A 19,915-nucleotide genomic window follows, 5' to 3' on the forward strand; every position below is an offset into this window, starting at 1 on the left:
TTCTATTTTGAAAACAGACAGACTCACAGGTTTCTTTATTTTTATTGGATGCTTCCAACTTTATAGCTAATAATATACAGATATTCAATTTTTTCATCGTTCCATTCACATCCTCACAGAGTTCAGCCATTCTGTCACATTAAAATTTAAAAAAAAAAAAAAAAAGCACAACTGAAATAAAATAAATTCAAAAGCTGGAAAAAATACATTATAAACTTATATTTAAGAAACATTCTCTTTATAATTAAAGACCTACTTGCAATAATTAAAGTAGGATTTAAAGAAAAACTTGATTTTTTAAATTTTTAAATAGGTGGCCTTTGTGTATACTTTTTAATCATTTCATATGTACAAGCCCAACCAGTATCTCTGCCTACCTGTGACAGAATACCTGAAAAAAAAAAAAAGACACTGAAAAGGAGTTTTTAAACAAACAAACAAAAAAAAGATCAATATTCATTTTCCAGGAAAATACAGTATAATCAGAACTTTAAACACATGCTTCCCTCATCTGTATTAAGGCCTAAGAGACAGATGTGCTTTAATAAAAGCAGACAGTATGAAGAAAAGTCCTTCCACTTTTCTCTTCAAATTCCTGTAACAGCTCATCTATTTCGTTTTCCATGTCTTCTGTGTGTTGTATCTGGAAGAGGAAAAGAGACTGAGCAACCAGGCAGAAAACTGAAATAATCCCAGGATTTTTGGGTTACTGGGAAATCTAACTCAGCAGGCCAAGGGGATTTTATTGCACTTTGTACCCAATTTTGTACCTTTGTATTGCACTGCTGTCTCCAAGTACTTTATTGCATTTCACTGAGATTCCCAGAGGTCCCAAAAGCACAGATTTGGCACAAAAAGCACAAAAGATATTCTGCTTTCTGTGGATCTGCAGATCCCAACCCACCCAAGTGGCACTTGAGGAGTTTTGTTGAGGAGGAACCATCCCTCCTCCCTGCCCAGACAACAAATCGAGCTCCAGAATAGCTGCAGCCACACGGAACAGATGGCTGGAATTTCAACTCCTTGAACCCTCTTTAGGTTCCTTGGATCTGGAAAGGACTTCAGACCAGAATAGATCCCACAGGAGGAGTTCACCATCCCACAGTCAAAGCAGCCTGGGAGGGTGAACTCCTCAGCCTGGGCACTGGGAAAGGACACAACTCCTTCCTCTGCTCTCATCACGTCGAGTTTTAATTTTAGTTTTTAGTTTAGTACAACAAAATACACCTGTTCAGGATGGTTTTTAGGGATAGGAGGATTCAGAATGCCACTCTCATGTTTAAATCCCACCTAATTACAGCTGCTTTAGAAGGAGTTCACTCTGGAAACCACGAGTTCAGTTAAATCCATCCATTTGCCCAACAGCACCGAAAATAACCAGAATGTGGAAATGTCCATCCTGACATGGATTTTACTGAAGAACTGCAACGTTCAGGATCTTTCTGGAGCACTAAGCAAAGCCCTGAGGATTGCTCTACTTACACACTGGCAGAGCTCACAGATGAGGAAAGCACCCAGCGTTGCCTCCTCGTGGTTATCCTGGATGTCCACGTTGATCACATGCACTGGCTGACATGTCTCCTGCTCTCTGGAATTTAAATCTATTTAAAACAAAACAAAACACAACAGCAAAACTTGGGGTGGAATGATGTCATATTTTACACAAAGTAGAAACAAGGTTTTTAAAAATACAGAGATGTTGTCACATTCATCTTTTCCAAACTGGTTTTTAGAATTTTTTTTTAATGTTGTCTTAAACAATAATCCCTTTTATTTCAAAAACAAGAGGTGGATTTTGGAAGCAAAATAACTCTGACTTGTGAAAGGGTTATGGCAGTTTATTTGCCCTGCTCAGGAGAAGTTACTGCTTCTCTTAACTCTGACCATCTTTAAAGATTAAGAGTCTCAAAAGTCAAGAAGGATTTTGCGCTTGGGAGGATTTTAGTTGCTAATTTTTTTTGAAAAAGCACTGTACACCCAACAGGCTGAACTGCAAGATGAACTCCTACAAACTAAACACTGATAGCCACATTAGAAAATTCTATTTTAACATGTTCCACTCACTAACAAGGGTGAAAAGGGGGGGAAAAAATACTTTTTCCTACAAGTGCAGCCATGCATTAGTGTTGTGCCTCCCTAGCATATCCTTCCTTTTACACCCAGTTTTTAACCTGAAAATTGCTCTCTCCGACTTCCACTCTGCACCTTCATCTTGGCAAAGCTGTTTAAAAATATCAGCTTTCACATCCAGAGGTGGAAATTATCAAGCAGTTGCTCTTCACCTCCTTCCCCTCTAAAAAGCAGAGTTTTCAGCTGTTTTCCAGCTGAACCTGCTGGAGATGCCCTCAAGGAGCAGAGCAGCTGCTCTCAGAAGTCACCAACACATTTCTAACCTCCACCTGAGCACTGAGATCACTGGCAAACCCCAAATTTTCCTGCTGTTGTGGCATGACCACCGCAGAGGCCAAGGAACAACTTCTAAATTCTAGGGATGACACCAATTCAGCTGGTTGGTCTTTCAGTGAGGAGGAAACTCCTTCAGCCTCCCACAAACATGTGCCCAGAGATTGCAGAGACACAAAGCTCTGAGCTCATGAATGAACTGAGTTCCTGCTAAAACCCCCTGGTTTTGAGGGAGTTCACACCAACCCTCTGTGCTGGGTTCATGTGGAAGTGGATCCTTAGCTGAGATCCTTCTGGAACATCCCTGACTCATTTCAGGCAGAGCTGCAGCACTTTTGCAGTGTTAACCACCCTCAGGAAGTTTCTCCACCTGCACAGGAGGTATTGAATGGGATAAACTGCTTGGGAAGCCACAGGAAACCTTCTGAAGAGAAGGGAGAGGAGCTGCATAAGGAACACAGTCTTGTTTTCCCATCAGCTCACCCCAAGTTGTCCAGCTTTTGAGATCCATGAGTATTTCCAACCCAAACATGGAATTTCTACAGATTTCCTTGTGTCAGCCCTTGCTATGCACACACTCTCTGTGGGGCTGCCAGCACCTTTTAGGGACAAGTGCTCAGCCATCCCTTCTCTGGGGTATAAATCTGCAAAAATGACTGCAAACTCTTCTCCTCACAGGTGTTCCAGTAGTTGGAGGAGGCAGAGATGATTCCAGGTTGGTGAAGGACTTCAGGGAGGAGGGAAAAAAAAAAAGCACTCAAAATTAACTTGGTTGATCAGTTCAAGCTCCTTACCTTCTACTACTTGATCATAGACTCTTTCTTCACACGTTAGGATCAAATCAAAAACATCTTTGCAGTTCTGGAATCTTTCTGGCCGTGGCTTGATTCTCTTATTTCTGTCCAACATGTGTAAAATTCCGTTCTGTGTGTATCTGAAGTCGCTTGAGTTAAGTATCTTTACTTGGAGAGAAGTCATGGTTTTGAGCAAATGACCAAAGTTAAATAATAACTGCATCTTTCAAATGTAAAACAAAATCCTGTTGGCAAATTTAAAGATCAGTGAGCACTAAAGGTGGCAGTGTGAGCTCCTTCTCAGAGCCCTGGCACTGCCACCACAGCTTTAAAAAGCCCCCAGAAGATCAACTTTCCTCGGGCAACTATTTTTGTGCCCCTAAATGCTCAGAACCCCCAGGCTGAGCTGTTTTCTGTGAGCAGGATGTCCTACATTCCCTTCAGCCCCTCATCTTCAAAGGCAACTCTGTGCTTTTTCAGGTGCCACCAAGTCCTGCCTGCAACGTGGGTTTATGCAACTGAACCTCCAGAGGAAGGCAAAGAAACCCCAGCAGCACATCCCATAAAAATATCCCGAGATGCACAAATGGGAATGGAGAAAAACACTGACTTTCTGCCTGTCAGAGCTTCAGCACGGTGTGAAAGGAATCTGTGATGCTGCTGGGGAGCTATATTTATGAAGTGCTGTAACCTTGAGGCTTTGATTTTACATCCTGGAGTTTTTTTTTCCAGGCAGGATTCTCTAATCCCACTGTTTTCCCAGCTTTCTGGGATGGGCAGTTTTATTAGGAGCTCTCCAGGCTTGACTGTCACATCAACCTGCTGGCTTGAGTGAAACCAAACTCCATCTGAAGGTAAAGTTTTAGGGATAAATTAGGAATAGCAGGAAAGGTTTGAATTGGGAAAGCCTCAAAGTGGATGCATCTCTTCCTTACTTTAACACAGCTGTATTTTTAGCCACCTAAATATATATTTTTTACAATAGAACAGCAAGGATAAAAGCCTGTAATTTCCTGAGATAACAGAATTCTGAGAAAAAGGAATTCCCATCATTTGCAGCAGTATCTAAGAGGTCATCTGGGCTTATTTCCTTGCTGAGAAGGCGACATACAGATATTTCTTTTCAGAAAACAGACCTAATATTTTTGTAACTAAACACCAACAACTTCCTGCCTACCTTTTTGCAGGAGCTCAAGGTCCACCTCAAGGTGCTCCTGTTCAAGCAAAAAGCCTCCAAAGCTTTTAAATCTTTCAAGTGGTTAAGTTATATTAAAAATTAAGCCCAGCTTTCTACCTACAAGTCTACTTCACATTGAAAATATTTTCGGTTCTGTGTGTCTGCATCACTGCACTTCAACTATTGTAATTTCAATTTTGCACCACAAACTGAGTGATAGGTTGTTTATCACAATTAAATGTTGTCAATTAGCCAACTGACTTCTATCTTCTTTTCTCCGTGTCACTCCCAAGCTTTTTTCACTCTTCCTTCCCTACAGGTTTCTCCTTATATTATTAAAGAATTGTCCTTTACAGCCCAGAGCTCTCACCAGCACCCCTGTAAACTCTGCTTGGGTTTGTCATGCTTGGGGAAAAAAAAAAAAAAGAAAAAAAGAAAATTGGATAGAGCCATCTCAGACCTCTGGTTATTTGCAGAGCAGGGAAATGACAGCATTTTTAAAATACCATTTCCAAAATATCTGCCATTTCCCAAATGTGCCAACATCTGCCTGTGCTGCTTTGCTCAGTTGGAAGGGGAGCCCTTCCTGGGCACTGCACTCCTCACTTCTACATCATGCAGTTCAAGAGGGAAAAAAAAAAAAAATAAAATAAATCCACAACATCCCACACGCTTTTTTTGGGTTCTCTTTTTTCCCTTTCTAGGATAAAATGTTGCTGGCATCTGTCCCCTCGCTTTCCTGCCTGAGCCTGGAGACAGAATTACGCAGATTCCCAAACCCACACAAGCTTTCTGCTTCCCAGCCCAGCTCTCTGCTGCCAACTTACAGCTATTTTTTTTTTTTTAATTTCCAAGGGTCCGTCTGCCTATAAAAGGAGACTGAGAGAAGGAGTTCAGATTCATGGTGCTTTCCTATTTGGTTGCCTGAAATCTTTTTTTTCACCTGGAAAAAGCCAGTGGGGGATGAGCTCTGCAAAAATTGCTTCCAAGGCATAATAACAACCCAGCTCCTTGCTCTTGGGGAGCTCAGGTGAATGCAGATACTACCACTTATTCATGGTTTCCACCACCCTGGCAGGTGTTGAATCATTTCAAGCAGGTTTTGCTTTCCTTTCCAACACGTTTCAACTCCATGCTCCCTGTCCTGTGCATCCCTGCTGTGTTTTCAGGACAAATTTTTCCCTGATTTTCTGTGCTGTCACCCTTTCACAGCTCTGCCATGCTCAGCAGGACACCAGGATATTTCTCTTCCCCTACTGCAAACTCTTGGCAGAGTAAATCCATCACGTTTTTAGATTAAATCCAATCCAGATTTCACCTTTATTGGAATTACTAATGCTAATTTAATGCTGAACAGATCCACAGCGCGATGAAATTTAGGCATGAAGGCTCAGCAATGGAAAGGCTTGATATAAAAAGGAGATGTTGCAATGCAAAAGCTGAATTTTTCCAACGCAAAAGCTGAATTTTTCCAACAGGCACAGCACTGTTGCTCAATCTCATGGAGAATTTCTAGTACAGACTGTGCATTCTCTCCTTTTAGCTAAGGATATCCCATACTAGTGATGAAGATTGATTTTAGAAAAAGAAGAGTTATGTGTTTAGCTAAACCCCTAAAGCTTCCACAGCTTTTGCTACCCAAATTTAAAATTCCTGTCACAGACACCAGAAATGCCTTTTGCCATCTAGTTGATGGGTCTCTGCTCCAGACATCTGGGTAACCATCCCTCCCAACATCCCTCAGCCCTCCAACCACTCTGTCAGTAATTTGTCACTGAAAGGACCCAAAAAACACAAGCCAAGACAGTCAAGTCTCTATCCTGCCTGATAAAAGCAAAATGATCTTACTGATTCGAGTATTCAGGAAGTTTCATTTTAACTCCCATGTGAAGTTGAAGCTCTCAAGTGATTTGAGCTGGAAGTGCTGGGGTATAGAAATTCATTATATAAATTTAAAATTCCTATCCCTGGAAGTGTCCAAGGCCAGGCTGGATGGAGCTCTGAGCAACCTGGTCTAGCACAAGGTGTTCTGCCCATGAAGGGAGATGGAATGAGATGAGATTTAAGGGCCCTTCCAGCCCAGGCCATTCTCAAAAATATACAAGAGGCCAAATTATTAAACCTAACTGAGCAAACATTTGCTAAAATGTACACATCCTTCTTAGGAAAAAAAAAATCTTTAAAGTAGTAGCTGGCACCCAAAGCTTTTACATCTTCAAATAAATCTGATTATTCCCTTTGGTGCAGCTGACACCATCCTCAAATACTGCATTTCTTCTCTGGGAGAACCAGGAGCAGAGCAGAACGCTTCTCACCCGAGCATGAATGGCAGCTGCAGGTCTCTTTTCCATATCATCCTAATTTATTTATTAGTATCTGCATTTGAAACAGAACACATCGTGTTCAACCTGCCTGGCAGTTTGTCTAGGAATTGGACGTTTCCTAAAATGAAGTGTGTGAGGAGGGGTGAGGCTGCTCGAGCTTCCACCTTCAGAATTAGTGGAATTCCCTTCCTTTTACAGGGAGTGAAAGACTGGAAGTGGCTCAGGCACCACAAATTCTACTTTCCAAGCACAGTGGTTATGGCTGCAGTCACTGCTGTCACTCCACACCCACAGAACACAATGCTTTTTCTTCCTTTGGAACTGAAACTGTGCAGTTTGGGACAAACAAAAGATTGTTCACAAGTCTTTTGTTGCTTTTAACTTAATCAAGGCTTAACGCTGAACCATTCTGTGGTTCTGTTGGATTCAAACGGAAACAGAGCAGGGTTAGATGAGATAGGAGGAAAAAATTCCTCCCTGGGAGGGTGGGGAGGCCCTGGCACAGAGTGCCCAGAGAAGCTGTGGATGCCTGGAAGTGTCCAAAACCAGGCTGGATGGGATTTGGAGCAACCTGGGACAGTGGAAGGTGTCCCTGCCCACGGCAGGGGTGGCACTGGATGGGCTTTAAGGTCCCTTCCAACCCAACCAGTCTGGGATTCTAAAATATGCCACCCAAAATTATCAGGAAGATGCTAAGCTGGGCTCCATGGCATTTCTGCAACATTTGTGCCCGTGTGAATGACCTGCAAAAACCTGGTTTTTCCTAGTGAACAAGCACCCAGCACTTGTAAGCCACGAGCTGCATGGATAAATCCAACTGAGCACATTCATGGGAAATAGTGCAAATAAAAATAAACCCATACCAGCCCTGCTCACTGCCTGAAGCCTGGCTGAGCCCCAAAGCCGAGGGGTTTGAGGGCAGGAAACACCTTGAGTTCAGCCCTGAGCTCAAGTTCCAAGAATTCGCTAATGTTGAGTAGCTGAAACTGTATTTGGGGTGAAACCGGACAGATCCAAGCTGTCAGAGAGGGATGAATGACAAAGTCCAGTGCCACAGAGGTGGAGAAGGGATGTCACACAAGCTGAAGGGACCTCCAGGAAGCCAAGATGACCTGAAGATGGGTCATGTCTGACTGTGCCATCACACAGCTGATTCTGCACTTCATCCTAGCATGAACTTCAAGAGGATCTTGGTTTGGATTGCTGGAATGTCCAGACTTTGATCACTGGGCAGAAAGTGACAGGGAGATGTCACTTCTGAAGAGCAGCAGCAAGAGGGCTCTGGAGAGTTCCATGTGGCTTCAGGAGGCTCTCCTCAGCTTTGGGAAGCAGTGCAAGATTCCAAAGATGAGCAGCAAATGTAGGACTGGGTGGGGGGGAAGTGCTTTTGGAGGAAGCTCTGAGCTCTGTGGGAAAGGATGAATCAGTTCTTTCCCAGCTCAGGGAAACAGGGAACATTCCCAACAGCCATTCCCAAACTCCACTGCTCTCCCTGCCTTGTGCTGGGAAACTCAGAATTCAGCTGGAAAAGGTACCTCAGACAAAGCAAAGCCTTGCAAACCCTAAATCAATTAAACCATTTCATTTAGGACATTTGGGAAACCTGAGAATATAATCCTAGAGACAGCAGGGCCACTTTGCACCAGGAGCCTGCAGAGAAAGCACCACGCTGGGTGAGGTCTGCAGGAAACATTCCTGCCTTTGTAATTAATGCCAGTTTAAGGAATTACAGTTGCTACCATGAAAATGGGAATTGGTTTGGAATAAAGAAAAAAGCATAAGCATCCCTGAGGCTGCCAAGTTTTGTGTTAATGGGAGGTAACTTCAAGGAAAGAAGCATGGACTCTCACTTCACTGCCTTCCTTCAAACTGGGATGGAACTGCCAAACTAAGTAATAAATGAAATCACTCTGACTTTGAGTGGATTTTACAAGAGTCAGACAGGATCCTTCAGTCAAGAATTCCTCAGAGCATCTCTTTGGGACTCACCTTGGGTAAGGAAAGAAACCTTTCAGACTCCCCAGAAGGGACAGGATGGCAGAGGATGTTTTATGTTGTTGAAAAGCATTTGCTGTTAGATTGGAGTCTGTAATTTCTACCATGTCCCAAAGCTCAAACACAGGGGAAATGGCATTTAAATAATATATATCCAGCTTATATATTTTTAACAATTCGATGTATTTCCTTTTTAGTGTGAATGAAGGCAAGATTAAAGGCAGTGTGATCTGAAGGCAGACTAAGAAGTACTGAAAAATTGCTGCCTTTGAAAGGCCTGAGATTTTGTGAAGCGTTTTGGTCTTAGGATCCTTCACGGAGAAAAAGGGATTGCAATTCAGCCTATGGCTGGAAGTTATGTTGATTTGCAGAAATGTGCCTCTTAGAAGTCTTCAAATGCAGTTTAAACACTTCTTTCCATCCTCAATCCCTTTCCTCTATCCCTAGGAGCACTGAAGTGCTTTGAAAGACACGGCAAGAAAGAAAATGAGACTTGCACTGCACTGCTTTTGGAAGAAGTTTTGCCACTGACACAAAGGCCATGATTTCAACTGCTTTTAGCTCTTGCAAGGTTAGGCTTCAAAAAAATGGAGAATACCCAAACTCAACTAAAAAAAACCATAAAACCCCCCCTAAACATATCTAAATTAAACATTCCAAAGTGGCTTGCAGAGACACAGCTCTCCTGCTGAACACTGGAATGACAGCTCAGGAGAGAAGCTGACAACAGCTAACCAGTTCAAAATCCATGAAGAAAACCAGATGAAAATGTAAGATAAATACATGCATGAAGAGCTTACCTGAGGTAGAATTTAAGTCAGTTACTCCTCAAGACTGAGCTACCTGGAAATGTCATATGGGCATCCAACTTCAGGATGGAGTTCACAGAGTTTTTAAAACTACATCCCATCACCAAGATTATCACTACCTTTGTTTTGGTTTTTTTTGGACAGAAAAGAATCAGTGTCTTCAAAGGAGATGCACCGAGTCAGTTTTTCTTCTTCATTTCTGGAATTTTCCTTCTAACTGAAGCAGCTTTAGGAATTTCTTGAGGATATGTTTTCCACCCTCCCCTCGATTTTATAACCTCATGTAACTAAGGAGCTAAAACTGGAATCCTATCTAACGTTAGGGAGGTCAAATAAAAAGAGGTAAAAAATGTCAGGAAGAGAGCAGGAAACCAAGCTTGCAGGGGAGGTGCAGGCTGGCTAGAAATCCTAATTAAAAATACCCCCCTTATCTGTGAAAATCATCTTTTTAATGTGAGGGTCAAAGACACATCAGTATTGAGGAAAGGAAATAATCAGCCATGGAGTTACTCACACTGGTAAGAACCCAGGAGCAATTCCTGCAGATTTTTGGCCAAATTTCCATTTGAACAGCTCCTATCCCTGGGCATAACAGCAACTGCTGATGCAGATTTAAACTGTATTTAAATTTAAACTGTTAAGCAAGTTTCACCCTTGACTAGTTTTTGCCTTGAAGAAGTCAAGGCTCACCAGCAGTTCTGCTCTATTTTTGTTTCAGCTTTAAAGTCTCCACCACAGAATTAGAATTAAATCCTCAAACCCCTTCACAGAGTTGTAAGGGGCAAGTAAGTAACCACAAGGACAAGTAATCCAAATATTGGACAGGTGGGTTACAGATGCAAATATAAGGTGGTGGATTTGTACTACAGACCATGGCTGTGTCCTCCTCAAATCAGTAGAATTCTTTACTGTTGTCCTAGAAATAACCGAGGAATGTTTTAAAAAACATTCAGAGCAGTGTTAAACGGTTCTGGGGCAGTCCTGGGGCTCAGGGAATTTAAATGCTACATTCTAAAAATACAATGGGAGATGCTGATACTTATTTTAAACTCTTAAGTTTTAACTGCCACATTTAAAGCTTTGAAGTACTTCCATTTTAGATTTACTGTAACCACCTACTCAACCAGATCTGTATTCCTGGCTCCATTAATTCCCTATTCCTGGGCTTCTGAAATTCAACATATGCCTTCAAGGTATGAGAGCCTGTGCTCTAAATTTCACTAATTAACTGCAAGGAAGGTGCTTTTAGTCTCTGCAGAGTGGGTTTTTAATAGTTGTCCCCCCCTTTTCACAAGTGAACAGGAGAGGTTCAGTGCAGCTGTTCTAGCAGAGGTTTAACCAGTTTTGCTCTGAGTGAGGTCCAACAGTGCAGCAGCAGCTCATGTTTGAGATCACTGCTTTCTGAGCCTGGGTCATTTATCTGGGCAGAGGATTGTTTCCTTACAGCCACAATTTCTCTGGGTAGTTGGTGTCCAGAGGGGCTGCAAGGAGAGCACTCAGACCTCAGGAGTCTCCTCGCTGGAATATGGGAATGAGCAGGGTGTTGGCAGCAAGACTCAAAAATTTCAGAGCACGTGGAAAGGCTACAGGTGATGGAAGCAAGGCTGGGAAACAGAACAAGCAGCTCAATCATATGGAACCACATCTCCTGCTGTTCCCCCATCCCAACCCCACTCCAAGCCCGTGAGGACAGCAGGCCCTCCCACCCCACAGGTAATTCCATCCCCTCTCTGCAGCATTGCTCACCCAACAGAACTCAGAGCCCCTGGGACACAAATAAAACCCCCAAACTATTCCACAACTCGCTGATGAGAGCAGCTCTGGCTTTGGTTAAAGGCTTTACCCTCAAAACCCACTTCTGGAAATGGAGTTGCTTTCTGTGCTGAGAGTCTTCAGTCTGAAAACCTTGAATTATCTGAGAATCAAAAAAGCAAAGTCACAGAGGCACTTGCTGTCGCCCTATTTCCCTTGCAGTGGCTGCTGTTTAAACCTCCTTTATCTTGAGAAAAGGTTTAACTGTAACACTGCAAATACATTTGGGGAACACAGCAAAGCATGGAGCAGAATCACAATGGTGACTCCAAAACATGCTGAGTGGGGGAGAACAGGTTGGCTTGCTGTTGTTTTGGGGTTTTTTTAAGTGCTGCCATATTCAGCACAGCAGTAATGAAGAATTCAAAAAGGAAATTGCAAGTCGTTCGTGCTTATTAAAATTAATTCTCAGTTCGAGGAATTTTCTTTTAAGCAGTTCTTTTAATCAGGATATGGATATGGCATACCTCATTAAGATGGGTTTGCAAGATTTTCCTTTTCTCTTTTGGCAGAGGGATAAAAAAAAAACCTCAAATAAACCAGCACATCACATGTGATGCATTAAGACTATATCCTACATTTTGATCTTTTTTTAAAAAAGGATCTTTGTTTGAAAAAAACCATCTAGAATGAGTGCCCCAATTTTTGTTTGTGGGCTTTCTTTAAAAAAATTAAATATAGATATTTTAAAATAATGCAGTTTTGATATTAGTCATGGTTTTAGTAGTGTGCCTACCCCTGATCACCTTTGCTCTCCAGGATTACATGTTACTGGGCTCTCCTCTGTCCATTCCTTATAACAGACTACAGGGTTATTTTCTCCTCGGTGCACAGAGCAAATCACATATCACAAAATCCTCAGTGAGAAGGGTGAGCTCTTTAATGAAAGGCATCCTCTCTCCCAGAGAAAGTATTCTGTAAGCCTTACCTGGCAGTTTGTCTGAGCTAAATACAACATTAATGTCGAGGTGGTCGCTCTTCCCAAATCCATAACCAGGACAGTCTTTGCACTGAGAAGGATCCACAGTGCAGGGGAGGCAATGGACAATCTGTGAGGCTATTGATGTGCTTTCACTCAAGAGCTAAACATGGTAACAAACTACAAAAGAGCATTTGGGATGTGTGCATTGCAACTGGGTAACAATTTACAAGGGAGAATTAGAGGCCCCATTGTTAAAAAAACCTCCTAGAAACTTAAAATCGTTTAAAGTTCGCCAGCCAAGCAACTCTAAATTCTTAATGCCAAATAATGAATTACACCTTTCAAGGATGAACCACAGTGGATTTTTTAAAGAGGCCATGCCACAGGGATACAGTTCTTTGTCTTTCCTAAGCAGATCATTGTACATCTGATCATATGTTGTTTTGAAGTCATAAACATTTGGCTTGTCCGGGGCTGGTCCTGGCAGTTTCACGTGAGTTCCTGTGCCAAAGGAGCGGACGCTGAATCCTCGTTTGCTGAAAGACACAAGGGAAGGGGGGAGAAGAAAATCAGACCAGATTGACTTTAAAAATTAAAGTGCTGAAGGACACAGTGAATTTTAAAAACACCTCTAAGCCAGCAGCCAAATCACAGTTGGGCAAACAAATTGCCAAGAGTACCCAATGTGTATTTTCCTCGCAGTTATAATACAAATTCACACCATTCCTAAAGAAGCACCTCTATTTGACAGGAATTTTCTTACAATTATGGTACACAGCTATTTGGAAATGCCTTTTGTGGTTTCCTTTTGTGCTTTCAGACACCCTGGCTTTGCAAAAAGCATGTGTTGTGTATTCACTCACGGGCAACACAGTGGAGGCAGAGATGTTTTTCTCTTGAAACAAATAAATAACAGTTCTGACTGATCAGTACTTAAGTGTCCCCCTAAGGTTGTTGGCCTAACTGCATTATTCTTCTCCCTCTGTTGCCCAAAGTGCCTCTGGTGTGATTTAATTAGCCCAGGACAAACATTTGTGTGCCTGCCACTGAAATCCATCCAGTGCAATTACCTTCACACAACAGGGGCAGATGTTCTGCTGGCTGCTCTCTAAAGCTCTTGGCAAAACCAGGGATTACTTCATTCCATTCTTATGAACAGCTACTTGTTTCATAGTAATCATTAACAAAAATAAATAAATAAAGAGGAGGCAGGAACCTGCTTGTCTTTAGGAATAATGCCAAAATGTTCTTGTTGGTTAACTGCAATACATGTACTGAACCTCACTGGATCCTTCAGTAATATTACAAAACATGGCAATCTCTTGAATAATGGGACAAAAAAGAGATTTTCTGGTGGTCTAATGGACAAAGTTACACAGTAACATTTGGGTTCACAATGACAATCTGACTTGAAACAGCTCAAGACCGCAACTCCATCTATTTTTTAAGGACTCACACTTTCAGCTTCAATGATTTTGGAGAGAATGAATGAAGTAAACAAGGCTAAAACAAAAAGCAAGCAAACAACCCAATGCCTGTGCCCCCCACCCCCCGAAATAACCCCAAATTTGTAGTGCTTTTCTCTGAGGTGAGTGAGCAGAACTGGGAGCCAGTGCAAGAGTCACCCCCAGACTCCCTGGCCTCTGTAATAGAAGGAATATTCTAAAACAAGGAAATTCAGCAGAAGACACCAACTCCAACTGTCTGTTTGCCTTCACAGGGTGTCTTCAAAGTGATCCCAAACGCTTCTGGGCAGAGACTGTGATCACCTTCTGCCCCAAACTCAAACACTGCTCTGCAACTATCAACACTTCTTTCCTTCAGTTCCTCCTACTGGAACACAACCCCTCCTTTTTTCTTTTCTTGCTTCCCCACACTTTTTTCCTCCAGCAACTATTTATAGGTCCCTATTTCTGTAAACAGACAGGATACACGATGATTTTGTGCTCCTTTCTGCAGGATTCATGGCTGAAAATGGATACAAGTGGAAAAAAGTGCAATTCTTTGCCCCTCCCAGTCCTCCATCACATGGAACTGGTGCAGTTATGAGTCACACTGTTGGTTTATTTTCCCTGCAATACTTGCAGACCCAAGTTTTTATTCTGCTGCTTCTACTGGACATGAAGAGAGACATGATGTGTGCAGAAGAAATTGCAGTGATGAAAAATTAATGTTTCAATTGCATCTTTTCTTCTGTGGTTTCTTACTAACTTTTGCTTTTTTTCCTTTAATATTATTCTTTGAAACAGGTCTGTTTGTATCACACACACACATTAAAACCACCGCCTCCGATGACTGGAGATGTCCCTGAAGTTTGCATGATCTCATATAAAATCAATCTGAAATCTTTTAACATCCAACACATCAAAAATCTGTGCCTCCAAGGCCCATGACCCATTCAAAATTACTACCTTGAATAGCTGGAATATGAGCTCCTCAGATGGAATTTCATACTTTGTATTTTTTCCAAGTGGTAGTGTCAATTTTTACACTATTTATGCCCCAGGTATAATGAAAAACTATTAGTATATTAATATTCTAAATATTCTAAATATCATAAAAACATTTCAACACATTTCCTGGGCACAGGAGAGGGAAAAATGCCTGCAAAGAGCCATTAGTCAGGAGTCTCCTTTTATTGAACAGCTGGACACAAGCAGTGTAGTGAATCATCAGGTGTCTGTGGGAATGTGGAACATTTTTTAAAATGAACATTTCCTACAAGACAATGGATATCTAGGATTTGGTTTTGGTCTAGTAAAACTATCCATAAAATGGAAAATAATGAGCTTTGTCATGAACAATAAAGGGTAAGACAGACTAATAGACCATCCTAGCACTGATTTCTGAAAATGCAGAGCTTAAACTTCAACAGAATAATAATAATTCAGGAATTTGTGTCAATTAATTAAAGATGATGTACATAAACCCCCAAAACATTAAGGACAAAGTGAGTCACCACACAGATCTCATTCCCAGCAGCTTTGCTCACCTCTCAGTCCAAAGCTCACTACGAGCATTTCCTTCCAAAGTATCTCAGAGCTCACTGCAAAATCCACTTTTTAAAGCAGAAACCAACCTGGACTGCACTAACACACCACACACTGCTACACCTTGGTTTCAGGCACTGGGAGGAGAAATAATATTAATCTGTGCACCTTGAGATGTGAAATTTTCTCCACACTTTTATTCTGCTGGTATTTTGGGATCTCACACATTCTTACGAAATTAATGTGTTTTTTCTGTTTATTGTACACTCCTAACAGCACAGCCCCTCTTCTCAATGGCAGCAGGAAATATTAGTAAATATTAAAACAAATGCAGTAAATCCTGCAGTGCTACTGCAGCTGAGAGTGGTGAAGATGTTCAGGGAAAAAATCATCGATTTTAACGCTTCCCCTTCCATGGGAGGTAGCAGGAAAATAACCAGGAACCCTTGCAGGCTACTTAGAAAATATCTTCTGCCTCTCAATCAATACAAAAAAAAGAAGTCCACACTGTTGAACAGCAGGACAAAAGCACTGTTAACTAATTCTGAATATTAACAACTTGTTGTAATTTGCATTGTCACTACTCAGCCATCAAATGAAAGTGTGCTTTAATATAAAAATGTGAAAATATCTCCTTCCTGGGGGTTTATTAATTTAGGATTTCTGAAATTAAGCAACACAAATGTCAATATCTCATTGCATTTTGGTGCTGACAGATGAAGCCAGGAGAGAAGCTGTGAGTAACAACTTATGGAAACAGCACTGGTGCAATTTAAGTTCTCTTACACCTCAGTGTTGAACTACAAGTCTTAACATCAATATGAAATTCAAGTCTCACCTGCTGGGGTTGCAATATTTGAATTCCTCTGCTGCCACTAAGATCTCATGTTCATGCCCCTAATTTCCTAACAGTTAGCTTTCTAAAACAAGGAATATGTGGCTGAAGTGTGAATCAGCATTCTACAAGTTTTTCATTTCCAGTAGAGACACAGAGACCTTGAACTCAGTAACTTCCTTTTGAGGGCGCTACCAAGTAAATACACAGAAATGGGAATGTGGAAGTTGCTGCACAAAATGTAAGAGATTTATCCTTCTGCTTCCTCCTCTGTTTGAGGGAGAACCACAGCCTAAGTCTGCATACTCTTGGCAAAATAATAAAATTAAAAATTATAAAACCACCTATAGAACATGCTGGTTTTGGCTGGTTTAGAGTTAATTTCTGTCCCAGCAGCTGGTGTGAGGCCGTGCTGTGGATCTGTTGGTAACACAGGGATGTTTTTGTTAATGCTGAGCAGAGCTCACACAGCACCAAGGCTCCTCACCACACCCCAGCCCAGCCGAGCAGAGCCTGCACGTCACATCTGGAACAGCAAACAAGGCAGGCTGAGTCAGAGCTGACCCAGGGGTGGGTGACACACAGCCAGTCTGACAGCTTCTAAGGAGGGATCGTGTCTTTCTGCACTGCTCTTCCTGTTCCCCCTGTGCTTCCTGGGCTCAACACACCCCTGTGGTGATGGCTCTGATTCTATCAAACAGACCTGGTATCAGTCTGACTTCTGCTGGGAAATGAGAACAAAGCGTTTCAGACTTGGTTAATTACAAAATACACAAGCACACAGTGAATGCTGGATTCCAGGCTTTGTTTTCCAACAGCACACAGAATTTGTGGCTTTTAGAGTCTTGACATTTGCTAACAAAATACCTTAAAGTTTCATAACTCCTCAGTTTCTTCCTAACTCTTCTTCCTCTTCTAATCATGTGTTCTTTCCAGCTGCAGTGCAACACAGAGCAAGACTCTGCCCTGGGTAAGGCAGGCTGGCTTGGAGCCAACAGACATTTTCCTGAAGTTCACTGGCAAATGGCAATAATTCTTTAGAGCAGCACCAGCAATTTATCTCTGTTTTGCCATTTATGTTACTGCTGCCATAATTATAAAGGATGTTAATAAAATTAAACGTTTTCCAAAAACAGTGTTGTTACTTTTAAATTAAAATCTCAAGGGAAACTTTAAAAAAACACCCCCAAACATCTTCCTGCCACATTTACCAAACATCAGTCACACCGGAAGTGATTTATTTCTGCAAAAACACAGGGGAAGGAAAAGGCCGGATATTAGAAGTAAATTTAACTTTATCCTTAACATTCAGGTTTTAATTAAAACTCAGTTTCAGCATTATTAGAGGAGAAACAATATCGTGTTTTCACAGAACTGCCACAGGTAACATCCGAAGCCAAGTGTGAGCGTGAGGTGCATGAAATGCTGTCACTGTAAGATGGCTGCCAGACCAGATATTTCTCTTATTTATTCCTTCCAAAGCTTTTATTTTTATTTACACGTAGCACACACCTTACACACAACTGTTTTGCTCGCTGTGCCATCGATGTGTGTTTCTAATGTGAGTGTTTCTTCGGGTAACTTTAATAAAATAAACCCAACCACCTTTATCGTGTTCCTGCAGTGCAAAGGGGAGATTTAGGGATATGATTTCAGGCAGATCAGGTCTCTCCTGTCCGTCAGTCTGTCCCCAGTCTCCCATCTCACCTTTCCAGCCAAACTGAGAACACTTAAGAGTGCTAAACAGATTAACACTTATAATCTCAAAGACGTTGAACATTCTGAACCGAATGTTCTGGTTCTCCTGCCAGAGGGAAAGGCTCGTTCAGGGGACAGAGTGGCTCCAATTTTCACAGAATTACAGGATGTTTAGGGGTTCGGAGGACCTTAAAACCCAACCCATGGTCAGGGACACCTTCCCCTATCTCAGATTGCTCATCCAGCCTGGTTTTGGACATTTCCAGGGATGGGACAGCCACAACCTCCCTTTGCCAGCGTCTCACCACCCTTTTTACCACTCTAAAAAAAATTTCTTCCTAACATCTAACCTAAATTTCCCCTCTTTCCCTCTACACCCATTACTCCTTGTCCTATCAACCTGAGAAAGAGTCCCTCTGCGGCTTCCCTGGGGGGCCCCTTCTGATGCAATTTAAAAAAAAAATTTTAAAAAAGGGGTGGGGGGAAGGAAACAAGGGAATATTTGAGTTTCCACACGCCAAGCCACGGGCCGTGCTCTGGGGAACTGCCCAGCCCGTGATCTCAGCTCCGGGCCGCAGGTCCCTCAGGGAGGCCCGAGACCCCCGACCGCGGCCTGAAAACGGGCTGAAGCGGGGCAAAGCGGGGTGAAAGGGGATACAAACGGGGTATAAGCGAAGGGAAAGGGGGTACAAGCGGGGGAAAAGCGGGGTGGAAGCGGGATGAAGGCGGCGGTGCTGCCCCACAACCGCGGGCCTGCCGGGCCGGCTACGGGCCCCGAAGGCGGCCCAGCCAGCGGAGCGCCGCCTGCACCGGGGAGAACCGGACATCAGCGGTTACCTGAGGATGTTGTGCGCCTCCATGCTGCGGTTCTGGTTGCTGGAGCACACCACGGCCACGCGGAGCGGCGCGGACGGCATGGCGGGCACGGCGCTGGGGCTGCCCGCGCCTCCCGGCCGCCGCTCCACAAAATGGCGGCGCGGCGCGGCGGGCGGGGACGGGACGTGTCAGCAGGGCTGAGCCGCGGCCAACCGCGGCACGGCATGGCGGGGAGGCGGAGCGGCCGCGGGGCCGTGAGGGGAGTGCCGCGAGAAGGGAGCGGCGGGTGCTGGGCGAGGGCGGGCCGCCCGTTAAACCACCCATTAAACCACCCATTAAGCCACCCATTAAACCAATGCATTTAAATGGGTCGCCGCTTAGCGGCCGCGGCGCCGTGAGGGCAGTGCCGGGAGAAGGGACCGCCGGGTGGGCCACCCATTCAACCACCCATTAAACCACCCTTTAAACCACCTTTTAAACCAATGCATTTAAATGGGTCGCCACTTAGCGGCCTCGGCCCGTGAGGGGAGTGCCGGGAGAAGGGACCGCCGGGTGTTTGGACCCATTAAACCACCACATTTAAGCGGGATTTGGGAAAGATCAAGCGCAGCGTGGAGGGAGGGGGTTGTGCCGCCTCACCTCGAGTTTTGGAGCAGATTTGGGCAATAAATGATGTTAAAAACACTTTTAATTTGAGGTATTGAGTGTTGAGGTGTTGGCGTTCAAAGGAGGGTGGTGAAGGGTGTGGAGGGGAAGCTTTCTGAGGGCGTGAGGGCTTGTTGAGCCTGGAGGAGACTGAGGGGAGACATTGCGATGTACAACCTGATCGTGAGGGGAAGAGGAGGGACAGGGCCCAGGGAACGGCTGGAGCTGTGTCAGGGCAGGTTTAGGTTGGATTTTAGGGAAAGATTCTTCCCCCAGAGGGTGGTGGAGCACTGCCCAGGCTCCCCAGGGAATGGTGACATTCCCAAACCTGCCAGAGCTCCAGGAGCGTTTGGACAATGCTCTGAGGGATGCACAGGGTGGGATGGTTGGGTGTCTGTGCAGGGCCAGGGCTTGGACTGGATGATCCTGTTGGAAAACAGATCAGGTTAAAAACTTTGTATAACTTTAGTCAAAGGTTTTATTTGTCTTTACCGTGAGAAAAGGAATTTTAGGTTTCTTTCAGGGCATTGTTCTGCCAGATGAGGTCTGGTGAACTCAGCATACCAACAGACTGGGAGTGACCCCGAAGATAACCAGAAAGATAAAGACTATTAACAGAACATTCACCAGGACCTTGTGGTTACCAACAGGACATGATGGATATCACAAACATCTACCCCAGACCACCTCCAGCA

General features: G+C 43.4%; 1 protein-coding gene and 1 long non-coding RNA gene across 2 annotated transcripts; both read right to left on the reverse strand.

Annotated features, from left to right (window-relative positions):
- SSU72 (SSU72 homolog, RNA polymerase II CTD phosphatase) lies at positions 1-18,783 on the reverse strand. Its single transcript, XM_085080338.1, has 5 exons — positions 18,597-18,783; positions 12,629-12,772; positions 3,198-3,337; positions 1,483-1,601; positions 1-643 (listed from the first exon to the last, which is right to left on the reverse strand). The coding sequence occupies exons 1-5, from the start codon at positions 18,674-18,676 to the stop codon at positions 542-544; spliced, it is 585 nt and encodes a 194-aa protein (XP_084936464.1). The 5' UTR covers positions 18,677-18,783; the 3' UTR covers positions 1-541.
- On the reverse strand, positions 6,718-12,622 carry LOC146428237 (uncharacterized). Its single transcript, XR_014856181.1, has 2 exons — positions 12,243-12,622; positions 6,718-11,106 (listed from the first exon to the last, which is right to left on the reverse strand). It is a non-coding gene; the product is annotated as an uncharacterized LOC146428237 (long non-coding RNA).
- Positions 18,784-19,915: the final 1,132 nt, after the last annotated feature.

The sequence above is a fragment of the Lichenostomus cassidix genome, chromosome 21, assembly GCF_008360975.1.
Source record: "Lichenostomus cassidix isolate B80296 chromosome 21, HeHo_3.0, whole genome shotgun sequence".
Classification (NCBI taxonomy): Eukaryota; Metazoa; Chordata; class Aves; order Passeriformes; family Meliphagidae; genus Lichenostomus; species Lichenostomus cassidix.

Bases quoted from the DNA above. Each gene is read 5' to 3' on its own strand.
- SSU72 (XM_085080338.1), bottom strand. From the start codon at position 18,676: ATGCCGTCCGCGCCGCTCCGCGTGGCCGTGGTGTGCTCCAGCAACCAG. The intron at 12,773-18,596 runs GTAACCGCTGAT...TGTGTCTTTCAG, and splicing joins GAGGCGCACAACATCCTCAG to CAAACGAGGATTCAGCGTCC. The intron at 3,338-12,628 runs GTATCCCTGTGG...AAGCGACTTCAG, and splicing joins CTTAGGAAAGACAAAGAACT to ATACACACAGAACGGAATTT.